At 35.4% G+C, this 26,126-nt stretch overlaps 5 protein-coding genes across 6 annotated transcripts; 4 read left to right on the plus strand and 1 right to left on the minus strand.

Annotated features, from left to right (window-relative positions):
* The first annotated feature begins 358 nt into the window (after positions 1-358).
* ufd1l (ubiquitin recognition factor in ER associated degradation 1) lies at positions 359-7,627 on the plus strand. The gene is made up of 12 exons (XM_028457339.1): positions 359-489; positions 700-832; positions 1,955-1,987; positions 2,084-2,205; positions 3,010-3,140; positions 3,221-3,293; positions 3,365-3,433; positions 4,448-4,516; positions 4,595-4,645; positions 4,729-4,817; positions 7,250-7,334; positions 7,442-7,627. The coding sequence occupies exons 1-12, from the start codon at positions 487-489 to the stop codon at positions 7,514-7,516; spliced, it is 933 nt and encodes a 310-aa protein (XP_028313140.1). The 5' UTR covers positions 359-486; the 3' UTR covers positions 7,517-7,627.
* Positions 7,628-8,478: 851 nt separating this feature from the next.
* Positions 8,479-10,658, plus strand: c9h22orf39 (chromosome 9 C22orf39 homolog). Its single transcript, XM_028457367.1, has 3 exons — positions 8,479-8,600; positions 9,873-10,040; positions 10,118-10,658. The coding sequence occupies exons 1-3, from the start codon at positions 8,565-8,567 to the stop codon at positions 10,247-10,249; spliced, it is 336 nt and encodes a 111-aa protein (XP_028313168.1). The 5' UTR covers positions 8,479-8,564; the 3' UTR covers positions 10,250-10,658.
* Positions 10,634-13,230, minus strand: mrpl40 (mitochondrial ribosomal protein L40). The gene is made up of 5 exons (XM_028457366.1): positions 13,066-13,230; positions 12,313-12,396; positions 11,938-12,093; positions 11,135-11,216; positions 10,634-11,033 (listed from the first exon to the last, which is right to left on the minus strand). Exons 1-5 carry the CDS (start codon positions 13,125-13,127, stop codon positions 10,803-10,805), a joined length of 615 nt encoding a protein of 204 aa, XP_028313167.1. The 5' UTR covers positions 13,128-13,230; the 3' UTR covers positions 10,634-10,802.
* A 169-nt stretch (positions 13,231-13,399) lies between these two features.
* On the plus strand, positions 13,400-20,737 carry acaa2 (acetyl-CoA acyltransferase 2). The gene is made up of 10 exons (XM_028457318.1): positions 13,400-13,554; positions 14,617-14,783; positions 14,863-14,991; positions 15,921-16,037; positions 16,135-16,282; positions 17,674-17,849; positions 19,026-19,155; positions 19,246-19,316; positions 20,035-20,189; positions 20,266-20,737. Exons 1-10 carry the CDS (start codon positions 13,539-13,541, stop codon positions 20,345-20,347), a joined length of 1,191 nt encoding a protein of 396 aa, XP_028313119.1. The 5' UTR covers positions 13,400-13,538; the 3' UTR covers positions 20,348-20,737.
* Positions 20,738-21,900: 1,163 nt separating this feature from the next.
* On the plus strand, positions 21,901-25,871 carry rpl6 (ribosomal protein L6). Of its 2 annotated transcripts, none has more exons than XM_028457362.1 (7): positions 21,901-21,925; positions 22,967-23,110; positions 23,196-23,294; positions 23,829-23,972; positions 25,270-25,318; positions 25,402-25,586; positions 25,683-25,871. In XM_028457362.1, exons 2-7 carry the CDS (start codon positions 22,967-22,969, stop codon positions 25,833-25,835), a joined length of 774 nt encoding a protein of 257 aa, XP_028313163.1. In that variant the 5' UTR covers positions 21,901-21,925; the 3' UTR covers positions 25,836-25,871. The 2 variants fall into 2 exon arrangements, with proteins under 2 accessions (XP_028313163.1, XP_028313161.1); XM_028457360.1 differs by having other exon boundaries at positions 21,912-21,987.
* The last annotated feature ends 255 nt before the right edge of the window (positions 25,872-26,126 follow it).

A 26,126-nucleotide genomic window follows, 5' to 3' on the forward strand; every position in this document is an offset into this window, starting at 1 on the left:
GAACCACACACAGGTTAAAATAAATATGGTGACGTATGGTACATGGTTGGATACATTATTTATTTCAGAAAAGACATTGAATTATTCATGTCTTTTTAGTCCTTTTCTTTCGATTACACAGTTCAGGTTTCTTCATTTGCTTTTCTTGAATATTTGTCTAAAAAGAACGATTCCCATGTTTGGAAAGAGGACGGCTGGTTTACATTTTGATGTAGCTATAAATCCCTCATCTCAATTATTATTATTAATAATATTAATATAATAGTATTTCATATTTTCCTTCTCTTTTACTGTTTATTTTAGCGTTCCTCGCTAGTTTCGTGGTTTTCTTAAACAACAACTTCCATCATGCAGTGCGCGGAGAACGCTGTCGTCATTTCCGGTGGTCGACTGAAACCTTTAGTGAAAGACGGCAGTGAATCTTAAAACAGCGTTTTAGGAAAAATATTTTTCTTCGAGGAACTCTTGAAGACTTAAACCAACAGTATGGTGAGTATCACTACCCAATCGGCACTGACAAGGGTTTTAACCTATTTAAAATGTGATTTGGGGCTGTTTAGCTTAGCAAGTAGCTAACAACAACAACAACATATCTGCTCAGCAAAAAGCTGCGCTGTCATGATGGCCAATACACTTTTGTTTTATTAAAACTAAACAGAGACTGTGTGTTTTATGGACATGTTTTGTTTTTCCTCTCAGTTTTCCTTCCAGGTCTTTGACCACCCGATGCCCCGGGGCTTCCAGAACCGCTTCTCCACTCAGTACCGCTGCTACTCGGTGTCGATGCTGGCTGGACCCAACGACCGCTCCGACGTGGAGAAAGGGGGCAAAAGTGAGCCTTAACTATTTACATTTAAAAAAAATAAATAAGAAACAATCTATTAGGGTAGGGTTGCCAACTCTCCTAAATATAAATAAAGGAAATCTATTTGCAACTATACATTTTTTTTTTAGTAGTGCAAATTTAGCTAAATAACTGTGATATGCTAACCCTGAATTAAAAGATACTCGATATTTACTGAAATATATATTATTATAATATTCTAGTCAATCTAAACTAACATCTTAAAAAATTAAGCACACACTTTGCCACACTGAGGAAGTAATTCATTTGAATCATGTAAAGCACATTGAGTTGCCTTGAGTATGAAATGCGCTATACAAATAAATTTGCCTTGCCTTGAATACCAATAAATAAAAACTAAAGTGAAACTGAGGTGATACAGAATATTACAGCAGGGACACAGAAAATAAGAAATAGACACATTATAACACTCATTTATAAAAAGGTAAGACCAAACAACCCTCCAAAGAATTAAAGAAAAATGCTGTTTTTTTTATTTTTTTTTTTTAAAACCCTATCTCTACCAATCTTTATATTCTCTGTAATTCTCATTTAATAATTTCTTATACATTTCTCTTTTTATTCTTTCTTTTCTTTTTTGTATTATTCTGTTTTCTAATGTATTGCACTGTTTTGATTATTCTGTTTTTATTGTAAAGTGTCCTTGGGTGGCCTGAAAGACGCTTTTGAATAAAATGAATTATTATTAAATATTAAATAAATTACTGGAATCAAAAAGTACAATTAAATTAATGAAAATGATGACTTTAAAAACTTGATTTATGATCAACATTACAATAGAACTGATACTTTACAAGATTAATCCAACCTTCTGATTGTTGATAATCAGCTGCCTAAGCTTTATCGTGTTTTATGTGCTAATCTGATAAGATTCACACCTGGCGTGGTTTTCTCCTGCTGGTGAACGTCAGCTCTAAAAGGTTTGATTCGTTGTGGTCAGAGAAGACAACATCAACCAGGTCACATTCAAAGAGTTGCTCTATATGAAGTTTAGCTCATTTAAAAGCCTAAAAACACAAGGTTGCTGCTACGTGTTTTTTTCCAAAGTTTATGTCTGCATTTATTGCCTTTTTTTGTTTAATTTTTCAGTCATAATGCCTCCGTCAGCCCTCGACCAGCTTAGTAAGTTCTCATCAAATTCATTAATGTACTGTTCTTGGAGTGGAATGCTGAAATTCAACAAGATTCTTACTTTTGAGCTTTGTTTTTCTCTTCTAGGCAGGCTTAACATTACCTATCCAATGCTCTTCAAGCTGACCAACAAAAACTCGGACAGAATGACGCACTGCGGCGTGCTGGAGTTTGTGGCGGATGAGGGAATATGTTACCTGCCTCACTGGGTGAGAGACAGAAAAGCAAACTTTGGTGTAAACAGTTTGTGGCCTTTGGCAGCAATCAGAGTTGGGGTCAATTATAATTGATAATTAATTCCTATTATGATGTAATTCTAATTGTAGACATAATTTAAGAAATATGTTCCTATTGTAATGATTTCAGATAATTGACTTTCGAATTGTAATTGGCATAGAAATTCAATAAAAACTATCAATTACAATTTAATTAAACACAAACCTGTGGAACCATGTTACAGTTCTATGGCTTACACATATGTAGTTGTTAACAATTATTAAAATATGTTTCATATCAACATTTTTCACTACCTGTCAGTTTTCTTAAGAATAATTTTACCAAAAACATTAAATCTAGGGGTATACTGACACAAAAAAGGCTCAGACGCTCTCACCAAAAATATTAATACCAATATTTTCAGTAATTAGGAAGCCTAACAAAGTAACCAAGAGATGAAAAACGAATTAGATGATAGATAATTTTTGTTAGTGTATTTAACAGCTGATTTAATACATTTTTCAAAACTGACCCGAAAGCTAACAGAAAAGGAAGGTTACAGACTGTGATTAATTGTAATCGAACTTTAGTAATTGTGAATGTAATTGTAATTCACATTCAGGAGGAAAATATGAGTGTGAAATTTTAAGTGCAATTGGATAAAATGTTGGTCACTGTGATCATAATTGAGTTGTAATTGAACATGGATAATTGAAGATGTAGTTATAATTGAACAATGTAATTGACCCAACCCTGGCAACAATTGTTTTTGGTTTTTTTTTTTGGTGGTATTGTAGATGATGCAGAACCTGCTCCTGGAGGAAGGTGGTCTGGTCCAAGTGGAAAGCGTAAACCTCATGGTAGCCACTTATTCCAAGTTTCAGCCTCAGAGTCCAGACTTCCTGGATATCACAAACCCTAAGGCTGTGTAAGAGCCATCAGTTTCTCTCTAAAACATGTTGTGTTCCTGTGGAAAGCACTGATGTCCTTTGTTGCTTTTTTAAACAGGCTGGAGAATGCACTGAGGAACTTTGCCTGCTTAACGACAGGTGACGTCATTGCTATCAACTACAATGAAAAGGTAAATCAGACTCTTTATATCGCAGTGCGATGTGAGTGTAGTTTGAGTAATTCTTGTTTAAACGTCTTCAGATATACGAGCTGCGAGTGATGGAAACCAAGCCGGATAAAGCAGTGTCCATCATCGAATGCGACATGAATGTAAGAGCCTTAATAATAATAAACATTATTATTTTAGGGCAGTGCTTCCCAATCTTTTTTGGGCTGTGACCCCATTTTTATATCACAAATTTCTGGTGAAATTCTGGTGGCAAAAAATGAATTAAATTATAATAACAATAATTTCTGGTGACCCCAGAGACATTTTTTCTCTAGAATTTGTTAGTTATATTGTGTTACAAATACAGAGTAACGAGGATTAGTGCACATGATTAGTAATATTTAAGAAAGTTTGAGATTGTGTTTGGTAAATAATAACAATAATAATAATGTAATAATGAAAATAATAATAATTTAATAATAATACCCCGTGACCCTGAAAAAAGGAGTAAGCGGATGGATGTATAATAATAATATATATATATAATTTGAATCCATATATGATTTTAATCAATTACTAGACCTTTCAGGTGACCCCATTTCAATTCCAGGCTTCCCCACATGGGCTTACGATCGTAAGGTGAAAAAACACTGATTTAGGGCTTTATAAAATCCATTTTATTTTTTTACAAATTCTGTTTTCCACATTACTTTTTTTAAATTCAGGGGTTTTCTTTTCAGAAATATTGAATCAAATTTTTCAGAAAATGTTGGCATTTAAAACCATGTGTAAGCTACAATTAAAAGGTAAATACAAGTTGTACTGACATGGATTAATTCTGACTGTTCCTTTTTTAATTATTAACGATATGTCAAATAGAAATGTATGAATGTCACCCAGTTTCTCCTCAGGGATCAATGGTTTACTCAATCTGAGCATTATTGATTAAGTTTGGATCAACTTAATTTAAAATAACCTAATTTAAATTATCCTGATGACATAATTCCACACAAATTATTAAATAATTCACATTATGTCACTTTCCACGTTTAACAGTAGATTCCATTTACATCGGTCAATTCCGTCCGTGACTCCGTTAATGTGGAAACTCTAGAGCCCTATTGCCTGACTTGGATGTTCAGTGTTTGTTGATTTAAATTGACTTTGCATGTCAGGTGGATTTCGACGCTCCCCTGGGATACAAAGAGCCTGAACGAAGACCTCAGCATCAGGAGGATCTCGCTGTAAGGAACAAACAGATCAGTCAGAGGTTTATTCTCACTCCTGAGAAACGAGATAAAGGAGTTTTGTTTTCTTAACAGGAAGAAGAAGCCGATCCCAGCAGCTATGCTGATATGGACACTGGTTTTAGAGTGAGTACCTACTGTCGTGGACTTATTCAACTACTCATAACGGTGCTAACAAGCTTTGCATCACTCTTTGTGTCTGTATTCAGGCGTTCACTGGCTCTGGAAATCGTTTGGACGGTAAAACAAAAGGCATCGAACCCAACCCGGCTCCCCTCACTGCAAGTGACATCAAAAGGTTCAAATGTGTTTGATATATACATACAAATACAAGTACACAACTTAATATGACCCTAGTTACACATTAGATGGTAAAGATACGTTAAATCAGGGGTTCTCAACTGGTCTCACCCTGCGACCCACATTTTGCCAGGGTCATTAAATCGCGATCCACTTTTTTTTTTTAATCAACCAAATAAAATTTTTCAGAATTAGCTGTTGAAAACACACGCCAGTATGTAATCTATTTAAAAACATAACTTTACAGGTGCTGGTCATAAAATTAAAATATCATGAAAAAGTTGATTTATTTCAGTAATTCCATTCAAAAAGTGAAACTTGTATATGATATTCATTCATTATAACTGACAACTAATGAAAATCCCAAATTCAGTATCTCAGAAAATTAGAATATTACTTAAGACCGATACAAATATTAGCCAACTGAAAGGTGTGAGCATGTACAGCACTCAATACTTAGTTGGGGCTCCTTTTGTCTGAATTACTGCAGCAATGCAGCGTGGCATGGAGTCTATCAGTCTGTGGCACTGCTCAGGTGTTATGAGAGCCCACGTTGCTCTGATAGTGGCCTTCAGCTCTTCTGCATTGTTGGGTTTGGCATCTTGCATCTTCCTCTTCACAATACCCCATACATTGTCTATGGGTTTAAGGTCAGGCAAGCTTGCTGGCCAATCAAGAACAGGGATACCATGGTCCTTAAACCAGGTACTGGTAGCTGTGGCACTGTGTGCAGGTGCCAAGTCCTGTTGGAAAATGAAATCTGCACCTCCCTAAAGTTGGTCAGCAGCAGGAAGCATGAAGTGCACTAAAACTTCCTGGTAGATGGTTGCGTTGACCTTGGACCTAAGGAAACACAGTGGACCAACACCAGCACATGACATGGCACCCCAAACCATCACTGACTGTGGAAACTTTACACTCAACCTCAAACAACGTGGATTTTGTGCGTCACCTCTCTTCCTCCAGACTCTGGGATTGATTTCCAAAGGCCATGCAAAATGTACTTTCATCAGAGAACATAACTTTGGACCACTCAGCAGCAGTCCAGTCCTTTTTGTCTTTAGCCCAGGGAGACGCTTCTGACGCTGTCTCTTGTTCAAGAGTGGTTTGACACAAGGAATGCGACAGCTGAAACCCATGTCTTGCATATGTCTGTGCATGGTGGTTCTTGAAGCACTGACTTCAGCTGCAGTCCACTCTTTGTAAATCTCCTCCACATTTTTGAATGGGTTTTGTTTCACAAACTTCTCCAGGGCGTGGTTATCCCTATTGCTTGTACACTTTTTTCTACCACATCTTTTCCTTGCCTTTGCCTCTCTATTAATATGCTTGGACACAGAGCTCTGTGAACAGCCAGCCTCTTTAGTGATGACCTTTTGAGTCTTGCCCTCCTTGTGCAAGGTGTCAATGGTCGTCTTTTGGACAACTGTCAGGTCAGCAGTCTCTCCCATGATTGTGTAGCCTACAGAACTAGAATGGAGATCATTTAAAGGAGTTTGCAGGTGAACCAGGTGTCTTCAATATTGAACCTCTGCACAATATTCTAATTTTTCTGAGATACTCAATCTGGAGTTTTCATTAGTTGTCAGTTATTATCATCAACATTAAAACAAATAAACACTTGAAATACGTCAGTCTGTGTGAAATGAACATATACATTATACAAGTTTAACTTTTTGAATGAAATTACTGAAATAAATCAACTTTTTCATGATATTCTAATTTTAGAACCATCCCCTGTATATATTTTCCTGCACAACATGGATTTCACAGCATACCTGTCAAAAGAACAGTTTCTTTCAAAATAAAAGACAAGTCCAATATGAGAGACATTAAGTATTTATTTATTTTTGACCAGCTGTCCGCAACCCACCAGTTGAGAATCACAGCATTAGATGACAATAGGGTTGCAAAGGGGCGGGGAAATTTTCAAAGCTCAGGAATATTTCAAAAATATAAACTTTTTATGGGAATTCTTTTTTGAAATTAACCGGAAATATGCTGTAATTGTAAATACCGGCTGCTGATATTTTAAATGATGCGTCTATATTTTCCTAACTCTTTTTAGCATGTCTTTTTAGGGCCAACCTTCAAATTAAAACATTTTACAACTGTGAAAATTCACCTAAATTTGCAATCCTAGTTGAAATATCATGTTTTTTTAATTATATGCTAAAATTTGTTTTTGGTTATTATACAGTTATTTAAAATTACTCCCAATTAAGAATTCACAAATGTTTCCTGTATTAATCTGTTGCAGAAACAGCACTCTATGTCTGACCTTTTAGCTTATGTTCATTTTAATGAATACATTTTACAGAACACAATGAGTTTATACACACGTATGGCCTCCTTTTAATAGTTTTCTCCGCTGGTTTTTGGTGTTATTATTTGTCACTAATTCAGAATATTATAACTTTGATCACACAGAGGAATTCCCAACTACGACTTCAAAATTGGCCGGATCACTTTCATCAGAAACTCCCGGCCTCAGCCCAGGAGAACCTTAGAGGATGTGAGTTAAGACTTCTATGTAACAATTGTTTTTGTAATATTTTAATGTAATATTTTCAACCAGTGGCACATTGGCTTCATTCCATTATTCCACTTTCCTCCTCTCAGGATGAAGCCCTGAACAGATTCATCGCCTTCTCTGGAGAAGGACAATCACTACGTAAAAAGGGCAGAAAACCCTGAATGAATTAAAAAAAAAAAAAAAAAAAGACTTGTGCACAGTTCTGCTACATTTTCTCACTTTCAGACAGAAAATAAAAACAGATGTTTAAAAACATGTGGTGGGGGTTTAACTCTTTGATTTTGAAATGTAAGTTATATACTATATGGAAATGCATCTGAAAAACAGAAGTAATGTTTCCAATAGATGTGAGATGGATGAAACTTTTTCAGATTAAAATCTGGCATTCAAAAGTTAAAATAATGTTTTGAGAAATATTGTTTAATGGAGGTCAACAATGACTCCTAAACTTTTCTGCCGTCGTTTTGTTTTCTAGTCATTGAATAAATTAAGCCTTTTTGTTTTGTTTGCTTTTTAAAAAATACTTTTGTCAAAACTGTTCTAGTTCTAGAAAATATATTTAGTGTTTTGTTTTATTTAAAAATCAATAAAGGACTGTGGTGAGAATTTCATTGTAGTGGTTTTATTTCTGCAAATAAAAGATTGAATAAATTAAAATTGCACAACTCTTTAATTCTAATGTGACCCAATGACAATAATTACAATCCAATCATAATCAGAATTAGGATGTGTTGTAAATACTGAAAGTTTTGAGAATTGAGGTCTTATTTTGAAGCTCTTAATGAAAACCTTTGGGAAACATTGAGAGTGAAGGAGACGAGATACTTGTAAATCATTGAATTATGTCAATTCATTTGGTCTCTCTTGAAAAGGGCATTTTAATCTGAATTTTTTTTTCTTCTTGTTAAATCCGGGGTATTAATTATCCATATACTTTGGCCTCAGCCAAAGGTCTTCTGTAGTCAAATACAGTGTGTTTGCTGAATTCCTTTTTTTCAACAAATACTTTTGTTTTATTTTAGGTATATACTGGCAATAATTGACGTGTATTTTATCTTTTTTTTAAAAAAACAAACATTTTTTGTCGGACTATTTTAATCTTGATATACGTATATTTAGCCCGCCGCTTTTACTTTGAAAACGTCGTAACCCGGATGTACTTCGTCAACATGCTAAAGCTTAAACAGATCATGCTAGCTGTAGAAAACAATGGATCACAGTCGGACCACTTCATTATCGTGGAGGGTAAATAAAACCACTTTTTATTAGATAAACTGTTGCATGAATTGAATTATTTAGTTGTATATGTCTGATTCTGAGCAGTGTCGAACAACGAATAACCACACATTTTAATGAAATATTTGATGCTAAAGTCAGGGAGAAAAAAGCAATGTCACGGAGAACCAAAGCAGGTTTCAGATGTTTTTTATTTGGTATTTTGTTTGAAATGTATTTCTGCTTTTTATGTCTTATAAATTCCTGCTTGTTGACCTAATTATTGCGTGTTGTCGAAACAAGAAACAAGTTACAGAGGTAACGTTTAGCATTTAGCCTCTCTTTACCACCAAATAGTAACATTACAATGAAATAATTAATATAACAAATTAGTGAGTGAGCTCCAGGTGCTACTAACTCAGCTTTGATTTTAACTTGGATATTGTATAGCTCTTTGTGTTATTTTTCCATTATTTTATTTTTCCTACTCTTCTCAGATAAAAGACCTAGTGTGGATTTTAACTTTCTAACATGGTGAGGTATAAAGTTATTGAACCAAGCCAGTATTAGGTTTGTGAAACAAAAGCACCAAGTGTGACCAAACCTGTTAAATGAAAGGAGAATACATTAAAATCTTAGAAAACAAAGAAACCACTGGTGAGCAAATAAATACTTTGTAAAACCCACTTGATTTTGTGCTGCTATGGAGCTGTTGACTTATTGATGACGCTAGCTCTGACAATATTATCTGTTAACATTTAGCTTTAGCATTCCTGGGAATTTGCTGGTTATTGGTGTTTTATGGTGACTATTAACCAAAGCTCAAAACATACTGCAAAACCAACCAAAGAATTTATGAGAAATATTAGTCAGTGATAAAGATGTCGATGGCTGAATTTGTGCTTTGTACTTAATCTTGAGTTAAAAGTGCTGAAAGCATAAAAATTGTTTCTCTGTTAAATACTTATTATCTGTAGTATTATCGCAATTTAAAATCTGAAATCAAGTTTTATTTTTTACTTTCATTAAAGGTTCGTCATATGTTCTCATGTTCTCCAGTACACACAAATTAAACCATTTGCAAATTATTTCAGATTTATTTACATTTTATTTTGAAGTCCTAGCAAACGGCATTTTGATTTTTACCCCCAAACTGAATTCTAGATGTTTATTAGCTTGCTCCTGTTACTGTTAATTATAACGTTATTAATCAAATGTAAAAAAAAAAAAATCTATTGAAACCCATAAATAGAACAATCCAGTACACATTATTCTTGTTTTGATTGGTCTTTCCCTTCACAGCCGCCTCGGACCTGTGACGACTACTGGAGTGAGTTCAAAAACTGCAAGAGTTTAAGGAATCGCTTTCATCATTACTATGCTCATGGTACCAGCCCGTCCTGCCAGCAGTGGAAGGATGACTACCAGAACTGCTCAGCGTGGGAGAAACGCAAAGACACAGGAGCCAAGGTGCAGCTACAGGTTTTTTACTCTGTGATGAGAGGACATTCAAATAAAAACATGTTATCACTGTGTTTTTTTTGCAGGAGGCTTTGCAGAGAAGTGAACGGAACAGAGTGGCAGAGCAGAAAAAATTCATCCCCGTGTGGGATCTTAGGCGAGAGCCTCCGATAGACTGGCATTTACCACTAAAACAGGAAGGTCCTCGAGATTCATGAACTGTTGCCTCCTCTGATGGAGCTGTTTGATGCTCTGTGATGGATAAACTGATGCTAACTTAGCCCTGGTTCTGTATAGCATGACTGTATTCAATTGTGTACAGGGTCAGTGATGTCAACACAGAAAGAGGCTTTTTAATAATTGATAATCCCATCCTGGTGAGCATTGAGACACAAGAATCTTTATTTAGGCCATCCTTTGTCTTTCCTTTAAAGGAATAGATGCAGAACTTGTAACTGTTAAACACTCTGGACCTCTTTCTGTGTTTATCAGACACTGTAAATCAGTTTATTACCTTGATTTGTTAACGTTACAACTCATCAGTGTTTGTCTTTGACACACATGCTTTAAAACTAAAGTAAAAAAAGAAGAGGAGCAGCAAGTGGAATAAAAAAACAATTTTATTTATTTATTTATCTTTGTCTTGTGTTTAAATGTGGATGTGAACAGTGTGATACATAATTTCTATGAAACCAGGTCTGCATTAAATAGAAACAATGACACCCCATCTATCGTAGAGGTTATTGGAACCTAGTCATCCTTTCCTCCAACTCAAGACTGAGTGTACACTTTGGTGATGTCATTGTATTTCCCTTCAGGAGCTTCATATTGAGGTATTGGAGGTGTATAGGAAGGACCTTCACGAGAAAAAGGAAAGAGAAGCAGGTCAGGCTTCAGTGCTTCCTGGTACAGCTCCTCTGATTCCAAACGTAGCTCCTTCAGTGCCTCCTTCTGGGCTTCAACGGCCAGTTCAACAGCTTTGATCTCATCCATGTATTGTTTCTGCACCAGGACAACAAAAAAAAAAATTGAACAGATCACATCTTGTGAGTAAACAACAATAGGAGCAGATCCCAGAAGGTGTGTAGTTAGTGGGTTTCTACCTGTTTGTATTGGCTCCACTCTTTCAGCAGCAAAGCACGTCTCTCGCTTTCTTCAAATGACAACTTTGGAGCCAAACGGTCCCTGTGGAGAGAATTAAAGAAATTAGATTTATAATTATTATTTTAACCTATTTTCATCACTTTTTCTTGCCATTTTTTGCTCCTTTTAATACATTTTTGCTACATTACTTCAAATTTCAATGCCTTTAATGCACATTTTTTCCACTTTTAAGATATTTTCGGCACTTATAAACCCTTTCCACCACTTTTCTACCTAATGTCGTATATGTTGACCCATTATTGTCACTTAACTTCTTTTAATGATTATTTTTGCCAGTTTGAATTGTTCATACTTTTTAAAGTATATTACCTCCCCCCCACACCCCATTTCTGCCACTTTTAAGCCAATATTCACCCTTTGAACACATTTTTTTTTTGTCTGTTTCTGGCCACTATGATTTGCAACTTTTTACCAATTTCTGTGGTTTTTAAAACCCCATTTCACCACCTTTTCCACCATTTTTGGTCACTTTGAATCACATTTTTATTTCTGATTTAAACAAGGCTTCACATCTCTAAGATGATTATACTGTATACTATGGCAGGAATAATAATAAACTTTCTGGATAACAGTGGATGTTATTCAGATAAACACATAAATCTCATTTTTATTCTCTTCAGCATATTTCATGCTTATTTTTGACAACGTATCCCCATTCATGATTTGTCATGCCCATTATTTGCAAGTTTAAACTAATTGTTCCTACATTTAAAATCTTCACTAACATAACACTGAGCTTCACCTGCTTTCATCCAAGCACTTAGCAGGGGTGATGAAGTCCTCGATGGGGATGAGCTCTGGTGGAACCCTCTCCAGCTTCTTCAGCTTCTTTCTTAGCCGTTCTCTCATCATCTGCTCCCTCCTTGGATCTATTCTCTTCTTCTTCTTTGGCTCCGCCCTAACATATTAACACCATGTCAGCAGTTTAAATAAAATGCAATGACATAAAAAAACTACATAAATCTAATGAACCAAAGTTATGTAAACATAGGGAACAACAACTATTTTCTGTTGTTACATGTCACCACAGTATCAGTGTCTATCATTGTCCTGTTACTTTACAGTGAGCTGCTTCAACACAATTAAAATATTGAAAAGTAAATGATCGTAATCATACCTGAGTGGAGCAGACGTCTTGATTGTCATCACTGGTAAAAACCAGGTGTTCTGTACAGCGCGGTGATGGTCACCAAGCACGACCCTAAAAAACATCCCACAACAAATAATTTAACAAAACACACAAAGAATAAGAAACACACACTCCTGTTGTTACTTTCACCAGTCCCCCCCCTCCCTTCCTTAGGACAACAGATGAAATTTTATCAATTGTGCAAACAATCATTAACTAGACTAATTGCATTTCCCAAAGAAAATGCAAGCGAGGATGCATAAACGGGACCCCTCACAGTCAGTATAACCCCTCAGAGTCAAACTGACCTGTCTGTGTCAACATAGTCCCTGTGGAGCCGATATAAACTGAAAGCATGACCAACAGCAGGGGGCGCTGGGGTAACAGATTTTTTTATTTATTTATTTTTAACAATTTAATTTGCTAATTAATCAATAACTGTTAAACATACGAATATGCATTAACTTAGCAGAAGTTACCTTTGTATTCTGTACCCTGGTCGGTAAAATAGGGGTCAATTAGGGAACGAGTTATCGGACAAAAATATGTTCTATAATAAAATACACGAAAAACATGTTCTACAGCCACACTACTAGTAATAAATATAGAATAATTATGTTATCGGGATATTCAGAACTCTCAGTTTGAACCTCAAAACCACCTGAGCGTGTTTACTCTGTTGAATAACCTTCCGTAAAAGCCTCATAAATACAGCACAAAACCATAAACACACACACTAACCTGGTAGCAGCCGCTTGTTGGGACAAAGTCTTCCAAAGACAGCGTGTTAAAGCAGAAGACATGACGGTGTCCCAGTTAAACCACAATCAGAACCAGTTTTTGACCAGGACGACATACAGAGGTGGACTAGTGTCGCTCTGCTTCTGACAGACACAGCGGACGAGGCGCAGCATGATGACGTAACAATACATCGCTCAGCAGTTTCGAGACTTTTTTCCCCTTAATAAAACAGCATTTACTAATTATAATTACAGATTTATAACACAGTATACATATAGTTCCGTAGTGATGTTTTATTATATTTAAATTGTTGGTTTTGAGTAGTGAGGTGTGACGAATCTACCGAGGCGAATAGCACGGTGACGCTGTGTGTCAGCAGGAATATTTAAGTGAAAGGTCGTAGTTGTTCCGGTTCAGTCTCTGTTCAGACTCAAAGTTCGGCCTTGACTCCAGAGGACTATTGAACCAGCAGCATGGCTTTGCTCAGAGGTAACTTTAATTCATCTCGTTCATCTTTTACTGAAGCTGCAGTACAGCCGTGTCTGATGTTACTGTGTATGGCTGTGAAAATGACTCATTCATATTTTTTTGTTTTTGTGCTGTAACGCAGTTTTTTATTGTTTTTAAAGAGATAAAGTAGTAAATCCACAGGTGACAGTTGAGTATTCATAATTTCAGAATAAACAATACTAGTATCACAAGTGTGATAATAACTGCACTGCACTGTAATGTAGGGCAAAGGTAACAATATGGTGTCATGTCAGGTTTTTTTTTGTTTTGTTTTGTACAGTGTGTTAGTTTTTAATTTTGTTTTTATTTATTTTTATTTCAAAATGAAATGTATTGTGTTCAGAAATAATCTTTTTTTAAATTTTATTATTATTATTTTTTTTTTTACAAGTGTTACAGTTTATGAAATGCTTGCTGGATTCATTTGTTTGAATTACATGTCATCCATTTAATTTAATTTGATATATTTTGAATATTTTAAAGGGACAATGCACATTAATAGACAGACATACTGTAAATGAGTGAGAGTTTGCAAAAAGAGGCTCGTCTCTGGCCAGATTTCAAAAAGCAACATAAAATATTAAAGGTATTAAAAATACAGAAGTAAAATGCAGCATGACAAAAGAGAACAGGTATGACAAATAGCAAAATAATTACTGAGAAAACAAAGCATTAAGCCAAGTTCAAACCAATTAGTTAATTCATAATTAACACAAGAGAAACAATGTACAAAAATAATAATAAAAAAATAAATAAATAAAAGGCTGTCGGTGTGAACATGATTGGTGGTCAAGAAGCCATATTTTTATCAAGTTTTGACCACTGATGGCCTATATTTTGACACATAGGTCATCTGAAATTGAAATTGCCTACAACAAAAAACAAAGAAAAATCTGATTATTCTGTAAAACAGCATGGACTGGATGTTTTTGGGTCAAACGATGCATCTCGGTGACAGTACATACTAGAAAAACTTGTCACTTCTAAGTTTTTCTGCCAAGGTGGTAGATCTTTTTTTTAAATTAGGATTTCTCTCTTCAGGTGTATTTATTGTCGGTGCCAAGCGCACTCCATTTGGTACATACGGTGGCGTGCTGAAGGATCACAGTGCTACAGACCTGGCTGAACATGCCACTAAAGCGGCCCTGGCTGCAGGGGGCGTGGCTCCAGAGCTTGTAAACAGTATAATCGTTGGAAATGTCATGCAGGTAAACTAAATTATTCCGACACCACGTGCTGTATTCACATGCAGCAGCAGCAGTGTGAAGATGTTTGTTTATTTGTCAGAGCTCAGCTGACGCACCCTACATCGCTCGTCATGTTGGTCTCAGGTGTGGCGTCCCCATCCCTGTCCCTGCTCTCACTGTCAACAGACTTTGTGGCTCTGGATTTCAGTCCATCGTCAGTGGTGCTCAGGTATGCGAATCACACAAATGTTCAAGTTTTGTATGTTTGCACTTTTCTCACACACTGCCTTCCATATGTACGTGAGGACGGAAATGAAAACAAGGTAACTTGGTTGTTTTTTTTTTTTTGGATTGAACAAGTACAAATACAAACAAAAAGACACCTTTCACATCTCTACAGATTATAGACAAAGCTTAAAGACTAAACAAACATACATACCGAAAAAAAATATGAACCAAGGGTCAAAGCAATGTACGGTAACACTTTACTTGAAGTTTTATACATAAAGGCTGATGTTACACGGCCATTATTATGACATTACTCTGTCATTAGCATGAATAAGGTGTTATGAAGGCTGTCATTAAGTGTTATTTGTTACCCCAACCCCACTAGAGCCCTCCACCTAACCCAAAAAATGCTAATATAGCTCTTAATAATTTAGCAAACAACACTTAATGATGGCTTAATGACAGCCTTCATGATACCTTATTCATGTTAATGACAGTGTAATGTCAGCTTTATGTAGAAAATGTCAAGCAAAGCAATATACTTACAATAAAACACCAAATTAAGCTATTGAAAAACATCAATTTTTTTTAAATAAATGAAACCAGTCTAGAGGTATTTTTGCCGTGAAGAAGAAATAAACAATTGGCAAAAAGTTTAAGCTTGATCCTTCAGTGGAGGAAAGGACATTTATGAATATAGTATTTTCCTAACAAACAATGTTATTCACACTGAAATCAGTCTTCTTATCATTAACAAACAAAGCCAAATTTAACATCTGAGTCTCAATAATACCTTAGGGTCAACATCATTAATAATCTTAAACTCAAGTTCTTTCATTTTCGGCCAAATTGAATAAACATTTTCATCTTATCTTCTTCCTTTTGTCCATTTTAAAATCTTTGAGGAAGATAACTTGGTTGTGTTTGTAGGAAATCTGTCTTGGAGAGTCGGAGGTGGTCGTGTGTGGAGGATCAGAGAGTATGAGTCAAGCACCGTACGCAGTCCGTAACATTCGTTTTGGAACAAAATTAGGGTTTGATCTGAAGGTTGGTTTTCTACCTTTACATTTGGAACAAACAATATTAAATGGAGTTTTGTGTTCATACTGACCATAAAGTGAAATGTTGATGGTGTGTCTTACAGCTTGAGGACACGTTGTGGGCCGGTCTGACTGACCTTCACGTTAAAATCCCGATGGGGATCACAGCAGAAAACCTGGCAGAGAAATATCAGATCACACGAGAAGACTGTGATAACTACGCACATCAAACACAGCAGAGGTGGAAAGCAGGTTTGTATTTGGTTATTATTTAACACTCATAGCAATGTTCTGAGGTTTTAATAGATAAAGTATTGTTTATTGAAGGAAGAAGTCACTCTGCACTCCTTTAACCCTCAAGGCACCCTTAAATTAAACGAACGTTCAACCTCAGAGTAGGGGTGAGTATTGGCAAGGATGTTGCAATACGATACGTATCACGATACTTGGGTCATGATACGATATTATCGCAAATATTGTGATATTCTACCCAGTTAATATCAAAATTAAACTTAGAGATTAAAAAATCAAGTTGCTGTATAAGTTCATCAGAAGATATTGATCATTCAGAGGACAAATTGAGTCAAAACTATTTGCTTCAAAACATCCTATTTATTTTTTATTATAAGTGTTTTTGCACATTTTCACTGAAAAAAATAAAATGCAGTTACACACTGCCATCATAAAATAAAGTGCAACAAGTTTCTTTTCACTGAAACTACTGTGTAGAAGTCTCAAAGTAACCATGACAACACAATGACAGCATTGTAACAACTGTAAGTGAGAACATTAAGGATAAATCACCCTGAGTTACTGATAATGTACAAAATAATATATATTTTTTTATCCTATTCTGTCAGTTTAAACACTGATCTGAACACATTATATGAAAATAAAATGTCTGTGTATACATAAATAATACTACATTATTTTAACACTATTATAAAAGTGTTAAAATACATAATATATAAAAATATTTTTTGACTTTCAACATATCGTTTCAATATCTTCAGATCCAACTATGGATATAACATTTTTGTTCTTTTTATGTTTTTATGTCAATTTGTCATAGGAACCCATGTTTTTTTAATATGGGCAAAAACAAAATATGCAAAATTTACAAAAATTAGCTGCAAAGTGAAATATTTGAGAAGTGGTTAAAACAGCCTTGAATTTGTCAATAATTTATAACAACATTGATTTTGATGCATTTTTCCTTTTTTGGTGCCATGATTTGAGCAGTTTATTTAAGAAAAAAGCCACACTCAAGCCAAAATGGACCTGCTCATAAATGTGTTAATATGTTTATACATCTTTTTTTTTTTTTTTTTACTTTCAACACTTCAAATCTTTCCAACAACTTCAGATTTAATGGTAGATATAAAGTTTTTATCCTTTGTATGTTTTTGGTTTTGATGCAATGAGAATGTATTAACAACACTAGCGGCTTTTTCATCTCAACAATAATCTACTGCAGAGAAATGGCCGTAATCATCTCATTATAGGACATTATTTTTAAAACTGTTGTGCTTTTACTTTTGTAGTCCCTAAATAACCCAAAAAGGGTTATTATTACTGTTGCGATCAATCCATGCCTGGTAAAATGTTCCCAAAACAAATAAAGTACGATGCTCTGTTCACAGCACATGAGGCTGGTTATTACACAGCAGAAATCGCTCCCATTGATGTGAAAGCAAAGAAAGGTAAAGTTCCCATGACTCATGACGAGCACCCGCGTCCTCAGACCACGCTGGAGCAGATGGCCAAACTACCTCCTGTCTTTAAGAAGGGAGGAACCGTCACTGCTGCAAACGCCTCCGTGAGTTTTATTATTTATTATTCTCCTCTGATGTTTGATTTAATCAGTCAAACATGGAGCTAAGCACAGGTGTAAAGAGTGCTGATGTGCTCTACTCAAGTAGAAGTACTATTACTAATTACAAGTAAGTCAAACATAAAATACTCAAGTACAAGTAAAAAGTACTCAAAGTAAGTTTATTCTTGGTAATAAATCTTGCCACGGTTCCTTTATATACAGTAAACATCTCATGTATAAAATTAAAAAGGAAGAGACCAAATCTTGCACAATTGGAACTTTATTTTCCACAAAGGCATCTGTCTAAAATTTAAAAAAAAATTCAAATAAAATTACATCTATTAATCTAATGCAAAATAAAAAAATATAGGCTCTAAGTATAGATACATTTATGAACTCTAAAACTGAGAAAATAACCGCCATTTAATGTTGTTTTGGAGTGGTGCATTACGTGTAATCTGATTGGTCGGCTATGATGTGATGCATTTCATTGTTGTCTGGTTATTTCATTTTTTTTAATATAGTTTAACAATTAGATTAGAAACACTTTATTAATACCATAGGAAGGCTCCGTCAGGGAAATTATATTTCCAGCAGCATCACAGAAAAGAAAAGTAGCACACACAGTTAAAATAAAATATAAATAGAGAATATACTAGAAGAAATCATAGTGTACAGAAATAAATAGTAAATAATCAAACAGATGTCCGTTGACCATATTAAAACAAAAAATAATAACTTACCTAGTAACGGTTGGGTGTAGAAATATAACAAATTACTTTTTTCTTTTAAAACCTACTTAAATACAAGTAAAATCACTGATTTAGAAACATACTCAAAAAAAAGCAACTCAATTACAGTAACGTGAGTACTTGTAATCTGTTACTTTCACCTCTGGAGCTCAGGAACACTGTTTACACAAAAGTAACCATAGTTTCCTGTATAGATGAACTGGTGATTTCAGGCTCACGTATATAATGTAATATTTGTATTGTGAAGCTAAAACATTACTTTTCTAACCCTCTTTAAATCTGGTTCCTCTGAGTCGGCAGAAAAATGTTTAATCCATGCAAAAAATATGAAACTATAGCTTTTTTTTTTTTTTTTGAGAAGTTGAAGTTTAAACTGATTCAACATTTTAGTTTTGTATTGTGTTAAAACCTTGTGATAAATGCTCAGGGTGTGTCGGATGGAGCGGCTGCCGTGGTGATTGCCAGTGAAGATGCACTTAAGGAACACAAGCTCACGCCATTGGCTAGAATCGTAGCCTATCACGCTTCAGGCTGTGACCCAAGCATCATGGGAATTGGTGGGTCACGCACCTATTATGGTTATAAAATGAAATGATGTTTTGCCTCGTCTGTGTTTTAACTGAATCTGTTTTAATGAATCTCCTCAGGTCCCGTCCCAGCAATCACAGAAGCTCTGAAAAAAGCTGGGCTGACACTGGATGACATGGATCTGGTGGAGGTTTGTACTGGTTACATTTAATCTCACTGTTCAAATGATGTCATTTGGATTGGAACTGTAAATAATTCAAAAAGATACGACTATGTTTTGTTATCAGTTGTGGTGCAATAATCTAAATAGATGCAAAGATGATCTGAGACCTACACTTTAAGAACTTTAAGAAACTGCTTTTAATGCAGTGTTTCTCAACCTTGGGTACATGGCCCCATGTGGGGTCACCAGGAATTTAAATGGGGACCCCTGAAATGTCTTGAAATTGATCAAATTAATTACTGAATAAACATTTGTTTAGTATTTAATTAAAAAAATATTATTTATCAAATTAAAACACAACACACAACATTAAACAACCATATTCTGTACTTTCACTTTTTAAAATATAAATCTAGTTTAAATAAAATGCAGTATAAAGAAAAGAAGAGGGGAAAAAATTCAATAAATTAAAAAATAATATACAGTATGAAAATATCTGAGCTTTCACATTTTGTCAGTTTGTGAACTAATCCTGGCTACACTGTATTTGTAACACACTGTAACAAACATGATTAAAAACTATTTCTAGGAAGAAAAAAAATGTATTTGGGGGTCACGAGAAATTTGTGATATAAAAATGGGGTCACGATCCAAGAAAAGGCTGGTAACCACTGATTTAGTGTATGTCTTTTGGTGTGTTCTAAACACAAGCACTCAGTTCTGTGCAATCTTTTATTTTGAAAAGGTGAACGAGGCGTTTGCCCCTCAGTACCTGGCTGTAGCCAAAGCTCTGGGTCTGAATCCAGAGAAGAGCAACGTGAACGGTGGAGCCATCGCCATCGGACATCCTCTGGGTGCATCTGGAACGCGTATCACTGCCCACCTGGTGCACGAGCTCAGGTAACCGATGCTAATACATGTAGCACATTATGCTAACGATTGATCCAACAATAAAGACTGAGTGTGTTTGTCACAGGCGACGAGGAGGAAAGTATGCAGTGGGATCTGCGTGTATCGGCGGTGGTCAAGGCATGGCCATCATCATTGAAAAGTGCTGATTGAGGAAGAAGTTGGTTTCACATGAACGTCCTGCAAACAACAATCAATGGAAATTCAATCGCATTAATGTGTGAAAAGGGATGAAGTGATTGTATTTTAGCAAAAGCTGATCCAACTGACCTTTGATCTTTGAGGTCAGACCACTTTGTAGCACTTGTGATGATTACGGTAATCACACTTTGATCATTCTGTTACATTGGTTAGGTAAATGATGGTGTAACTAAAGTTCCCACAGGTTGAACACAACAGCTCATAAAGAAAATCCTGATCCTCATTATTTGGTGTGATCTTATCTTATCACTCTCTTTGTGTACACATAAAGTAACTGACTTATGGTAAACAAAAAATAACCTTGTTTGTTACGTCTAAATAAAGAATTTTCAAACAAATGTCCCACAGGTCTGATTGGTTAAGTCCAAACTGTCCAAAAACATCTGAGATTGTTTAGGGAGAACATGCAAACTGCACAGAACACAGAAACTCAAGAACTTGATCACACAGATCTGGAATTCATATTGATTTTTTTTTTTTAAAGACCTATTATTTGCAAAAGAATGTGACAAATTTCTGTTTTTTCTCTGGAACAAATAAAAACGACTGGATAAGGATGACGACAAGATTCAAAACTAACGGAATACATATATAAGTTTATCTGAAATGTGAAAATCTGGTGATTTCAATGCAATTATTTTCGGAAGTTTAAAAAACTTAACATAACAGCTCTACCTGTAATAATACAGGTAGATGACTCCCCAAAAAAAAACACACAAGACTACAAAACTGCACAAAATACACAAAATGACTCCAAAAATGCTAACGACAAACTCAATGACTAAAAAATCCTACAAAAAAAATGCACACAATATGAGAGAAAAATACACAGAATGACAGTGAAATATACAAAATTAGCCAAAACCACCAAATGAATCCAAAAACGATAAGCACACTCAAAATGAGATTAAACATATATATATCTATATATATATATATACACAGAAGAATATATAAAATGACCAAAATCACAAAACAAAAAACACACACACAAAATAAGAGAAAATCACACGGAAACCCTTTGTTGTATTCTGTATTATTGTTCAGATTGGTCATTGTTCTAAATGTTGACAAATGTTGAATGTGGCATATGTGTGGCCCTGACCGTGATAAGGTGCTCACTCCCAGTCTCCCAGTCTGAGCTGCCTATAAATATTACCAAGGCATGTTGACTAATTATTTCCTCAGTAATTACACAAGTTATGCTGACATCTAAGAGTTATGCTATTGTTCACATTTATTAGAATGTTGTGTATATTTAGAATTCACACTATCAATAAATGACTGGGCTTTTCTCGATCCATCCATCATTTCATAAATATAATTATGAGGGAATTAAAGTCATCATGCATTTTTTTTTTAAGTGAAAATGTGAACAATATTTTTGATTTGGTCTGTAGTTAAAGCAGATCCCAGTTTGGACTACAACTACCGTCATGTCCTTTCAGTGAAACGCAAGCACGTCATCAAACAACGTCCTTATATCCGTCACGTGGCCGGATGTCGGTCTTTTTTTCATAGCAGAGGTAAGAGCATTGCCTTTCCGTCACCGTTTGGATACAAATCTGCTGTCATCTGCGTTTCTAAAGTAAAAATGCATCCATTAAATGTCGGAAAACAAATATCTGTACATTAATGATTCGGATGAAGCCGTTATTTCTGCACTTTGTCTTTATGTTGCTGTAATGATGACTGTTTAAGTTTACGGAAGGCGCAGGCCGCCGGGCTAGCCTCCGCTATGTTGCGTCGCTCGTCAGAAAGTCACGTATAAACGTTTGGTTTTCCATCAGTAAATTAGGTTGTTTTGCGTGAAATATGATTTGTTAGTGTCTTATTAGCATAGCGTTTGTTCTGACTGTCCAGAAATACTGTATTTACTAGTTATTAGGTAGCTACCTTGACATGCTGTTGTGGCTAGCCTTCATGCTAACAACCATCAGTGTCAGATTTTTTGCAGAAAGTCATTCGTTTATTTTTTTTTCTCTTAACATCAGTGCTTTCGATGTAATTTAGAGTGCAGAGTAATGTTTCTGTCCCTTTAACGTCATGATGATTTACTTTTAAGACTATTTTGGTCCATGTTTCCATAATAATAACCTCAGGTGAATCCCAATGAATACTCAGGGTCGATTATTACTGTCTGTAGTAAGTGCATTTTATTTATAGAGCACTTTTTACAGACAGAGGTCACTAAGTGCTTTACATCAAATTAAGCAACAAACGCTGCTAAAAACAGTGAGATAAAATTGCTAGTTTACGTCATCCATAAGCCCATAGTTACTATTACAAGTGCTTTTAAAATCTAAGACTAATTTCCCAATTTGATTCTGATGATCAATATCTTGTTTCGATTAAAAGCAGATTAACTATTATCGAGTTGATAATTAATATATACATTTTTACATATTGTAATACAAATTGATCAAGAATCAATTTAAACTCATAATTAAATTAGATTCTTTATAATATTGATGTTTTTTTCTTTTGATCTCCCTGGTTATTTTAATTTATCTTTTTGTGCTTAGCTTTCATTATTAAATAAAGCATATTTTTTGTTTTTGTCTCAGATGGCAGAAGGAGACAAAAAGGCCAAAAAGAGGCACGGGAGCCGGAACCCAGTCCTGGCCCGGGGTATCGGCCGCTTCTCCCGGTCTGCTATGTTTGCCCGTAGGGCCATTTACAAGAGAAAGACCAAGGTGATCGAAACCAAGGTGAGTGCAGTGCTTTACCTTCAAGACGTCATCGTGTGGCGAACTCTTCTTTATTCCACCATAATGTGATTTTTGCGTTTGACAGATTGAGAAAAAGCTGAAGGACAAGCCTCGTGCTACTGTTGTAAAGAACGTGGGAGGAGACAAGAATGGAGGCACTCGTGTTGTCAAACTGCGCAAGATGGTGAGTGATGGACGGATGTTGTTTTTCATGTCACATTTTGATAATGCTAACATAAATGTTGAGTCCTGGAATTGGTTTAATGTTAGTGCAGTGTGCATTATTTACCATGTGAGTGTTTTACTGAGCCAATGCTGCAGTGATTTTTTTTTTTAATTTTATTTTTTAAAGTCACCCATTAAATGCATTCACGTGCAGATAACAATGTTTTTTGAATGAAAATGTAAAAAAAAAATATATATATATTCATTAGTTTCTTGATTCTTGTCTATCTCTATTATATTTGTACCTTTGTATTTTTATCTTGGTTTTTTTTCCACTGTAAAGTGTACACTTGTATTTAGTCCTTATTTAAATAACTGTCTTTTTCTTAAATATGTTTTCTTTCTTTGTTTAGTGTTCTTTATATTTGTAATATATCTCGATCTTCTGTGACATACGTAATTCCCTCCAGGGATAAATAATGTTTTCCTGATTAATTAATTTGTTTTGTCTGTCAATAACTTTAATAAATGTGTATTTTTGTGATTTTTCCAGCCCCGCTACTACCCAACAGAGGACGTTCCTCGTAAACTGAAGAGCCATGGGAAGAAACCTTTCTGCCTGCACAAGAGGAAGCTGCGCAGCTCCATCACACCAGGAACTGTCCTCATTCTGCTCACTGGTCGTCACCGTGGAAAGGTGAGAGCTGTGCCGAGCAAATGTAGAATTCAGTGACTGTGGTCGTCATACTTTTTCCCCAACAGTAATTTTTATTGGTATTTGAACAGTTTTACACAGACTTATGTATCCCTGTGCACAACAAACATATTAAACACTGACAAACTTGCAAATAAAAATAAGAAAAAACACACACTACTTGTTTTCATGCTCATATATACAAATATGTAGATACAAAAAATTAAAATAATCTTTGAATGGAGAGGCTCAAAAATCTCCATCAGTCTGTATCGAGTATTATAAAGTAATGTGGGAACTGCAGAGGACCAGGTGCATCGTGCTTGTATTTTTAAGATAGTTGATGAAGGGGCCCCAGGTGTGGTCAGATTTTTTTACCACATACAATGTAAGTCATTTTCTCTAAGGGCAGCATCGAGGACACTTCAGAGAACCATTTCCTTAGAATTGGTTTACCAACCTGCTTTCATAGACAGCAATTACTCTTTTGGACAATTTTATAGCTAAATCAATAAAGGTTTTTTAATTTGTATAGTTTGGTGAGTATAGACCAAGCAGATGTTATACTTTTTATTGGTGAAATAGATGAGCTTGTCTGGGCCTGATACAAATGCTTTAAAACAGATTTTTGACTGTAAGGCTTAAGGCCGATGTCACAAAATGATTTTGACTTGATTTAACGGCATGTGATTGATATCAGACAATCTGGGTGTTTTTCTACATTAAAGAATAAAAACACAGTATTGATACATTTTAAGAATTTTATTGCCTGATGGTTTAAGGCATTTACATGAAGAAGAAAAATTCATTGACTAACGTTTGGCGTTTTAATGAAAATAAAAGTGGAAGGCCAATATGCGATATGTTTATACTTTGTTGTGACTAAATCATTAATGATATAATCTATCTAGATTACTGCAGATATATTCCCCTCTAGCAATGTGACCAAACTGCCTTAAGAGATGCAAATTAAACATTGTTATTTAGGAATTTATTTAAAACATAACCTATAAGTTACCACAAAGCAACAAAATCAGGATTTTATGTTAAAAGCATGTGCAGAGATAAACTCAGTAGTTTTTAAGTAAAATCTGTTCTATGCCATTTAAATTCTCACACATTTTGTTGTATTTTCTGCCTCCCACTATTATGGCATGAACAAGTTATGGAAAAGTGTGCCCACACACTCACTGTGCTGCCACTGACCTACATAAGATTCAGCTTTGGAGTTTATCACAGAATTGAGTGTTTTCTATGTATGATGGTCTCCTGATGCAGGACTTTGTCTTTGTTCTTGTAGCGTGTGGTTTTCCTGAAGCAGCTCTCCACTGGTCTCCTGCTCGTTACTGGTAAGCATGAGTGGTTTCATCTTATGTTGAGGTGTAAATCTATTTCACAGATGAAATATTAATGCATGTTTGTTTTGTTTCAGGTCCTCTTGCTTTGAACAGAGTCCCCCTGCGTAGGGCTCATCAGAAGTTTGTCATTGCCACAAACACCAAAGTTGACATCAGTAGTATGAAGATCCCTAAAACCCTCAGCGATACCTACTTTAAGAAGAAGAAGCTGAGGAGACCCCGTCACCAGGAGGGGGAGATCTTTGATACAGAGAAAGAGGTAACTGGTTTCAAACCCACTGAATATCAGACTTTTCATATCCTGGTTTTCTTCTTAAGGCTCTTCTGACTTGTTGAGTTTCTTGTCCATTTGTAGAAGTACCAGCTGACAGAGCAGAGGAAAGCAGACCAGAAGGCTGTTGATTCTCAGCTCCTTCCTCTGATCAAGAAAGTCCCTCAGTTGCAAGGATACCTGCGGTCCTCCTTCAACCTCACAAACGGCGTGTTCCCACACAAGCTGGTTTTCTAAACATGTTGTAATAAAGTATCATCGTCAGAACTGAAACCATGTCCTGACTCTCCTTAATGTATGACATGATTTATGCAGAAACTATTTAAAGCAATATCACACAAGATTGTGCTGATATATCAGCACTGGTGTGATTGGGTTGTAGGCATGAGGCCCAAATCCAATCTGCCCATATGTGATCTGTTAAAGGTAATAGTGGACCATTTTTGGGAAGTTTAGAAAAGAAACGCCCTCTGCACATGCAACACACTACCTGCTTCCAAGAGGGAACGTCTACGTGCGCGAGAGCGT

This window comes from Gouania willdenowi, chromosome 9 (genome assembly GCF_900634775.1).
Source record: "Gouania willdenowi chromosome 9, fGouWil2.1, whole genome shotgun sequence".
NCBI lineage: Eukaryota > Metazoa > Chordata > Actinopteri > Blenniiformes > Gobiesocidae > Gouania > Gouania willdenowi.

Excerpts from the sequence above, each read along its gene's own strand:
- acaa2 (XM_028457318.1), top strand. Across the intron at positions 16,038-16,134 it reads AATTAGGGTTTGATCTGAAG|CTTGAGGACACGTTGTGGGC; the intron begins GTTGGTTTTCTA and ends TGTGTCTTACAG. Across the intron at positions 17,850-19,025 it reads TCACTGCTGCAAACGCCTCC|GGTGTGTCGGATGGAGCGGC; the intron begins GTGAGTTTTATT and ends ATAAATGCTCAG.
- mrpl40 (XM_028457366.1), bottom strand. The coding sequence starts at position 13,127 with ATGTCTTCTGCTTTAACACGCTGTCTTTGGAAGACTTTGTCCCAACAA. Across the intron at positions 12,094-12,312 it reads AAGACGTCTGCTCCACTCAG|GGCGGAGCCAAAGAAGAAGA; the intron begins GTATGATTACGA and ends TTAATATGTTAG. Across the intron at positions 11,034-11,134 it reads AGTGGAGCCAATACAAACAG|AAACAATACATGGATGAGAT; the intron begins GTAGAAACCCAC and ends GTCCTGGTGCAG.
- rpl6 (XM_028457362.1), top strand. The coding sequence starts at position 22,967 with ATGGCAGAAGGAGACAAAAAGGCCAAAAAGAGGCACGGGAGCCGGAAC. Across the intron at positions 23,973-25,269 it reads CTGGTCGTCACCGTGGAAAG|CGTGTGGTTTTCCTGAAGCA; the intron begins GTGAGAGCTGTG and ends TTGTTCTTGTAG. Across the intron at positions 25,319-25,401 it reads TGGTCTCCTGCTCGTTACTG|GTCCTCTTGCTTTGAACAGA; the intron begins GTAAGCATGAGT and ends GTTTTGTTTCAG.
- ufd1l (XM_028457339.1), top strand. Across the intron at positions 1,988-2,083 it reads GTCAGCCCTCGACCAGCTTA|GCAGGCTTAACATTACCTAT; the intron begins GTAAGTTCTCAT and ends TTTCTCTTCTAG. Across the intron at positions 3,141-3,220 it reads ATCACAAACCCTAAGGCTGT|GCTGGAGAATGCACTGAGGA; the intron begins GTAAGAGCCATC and ends TTTTTTAAACAG.
- c9h22orf39 (XM_028457367.1), top strand. The coding sequence starts at position 8,565 with ATGGATCACAGTCGGACCACTTCATTATCGTGGAGG. Across the intron at positions 8,601-9,872 it reads CCACTTCATTATCGTGGAGG|CCGCCTCGGACCTGTGACGA; the intron begins GTAAATAAAACC and ends TTCCCTTCACAG. Across the intron at positions 10,041-10,117 it reads GCAAAGACACAGGAGCCAAG|GAGGCTTTGCAGAGAAGTGA; the intron begins GTGCAGCTACAG and ends TTTTTTTTGCAG.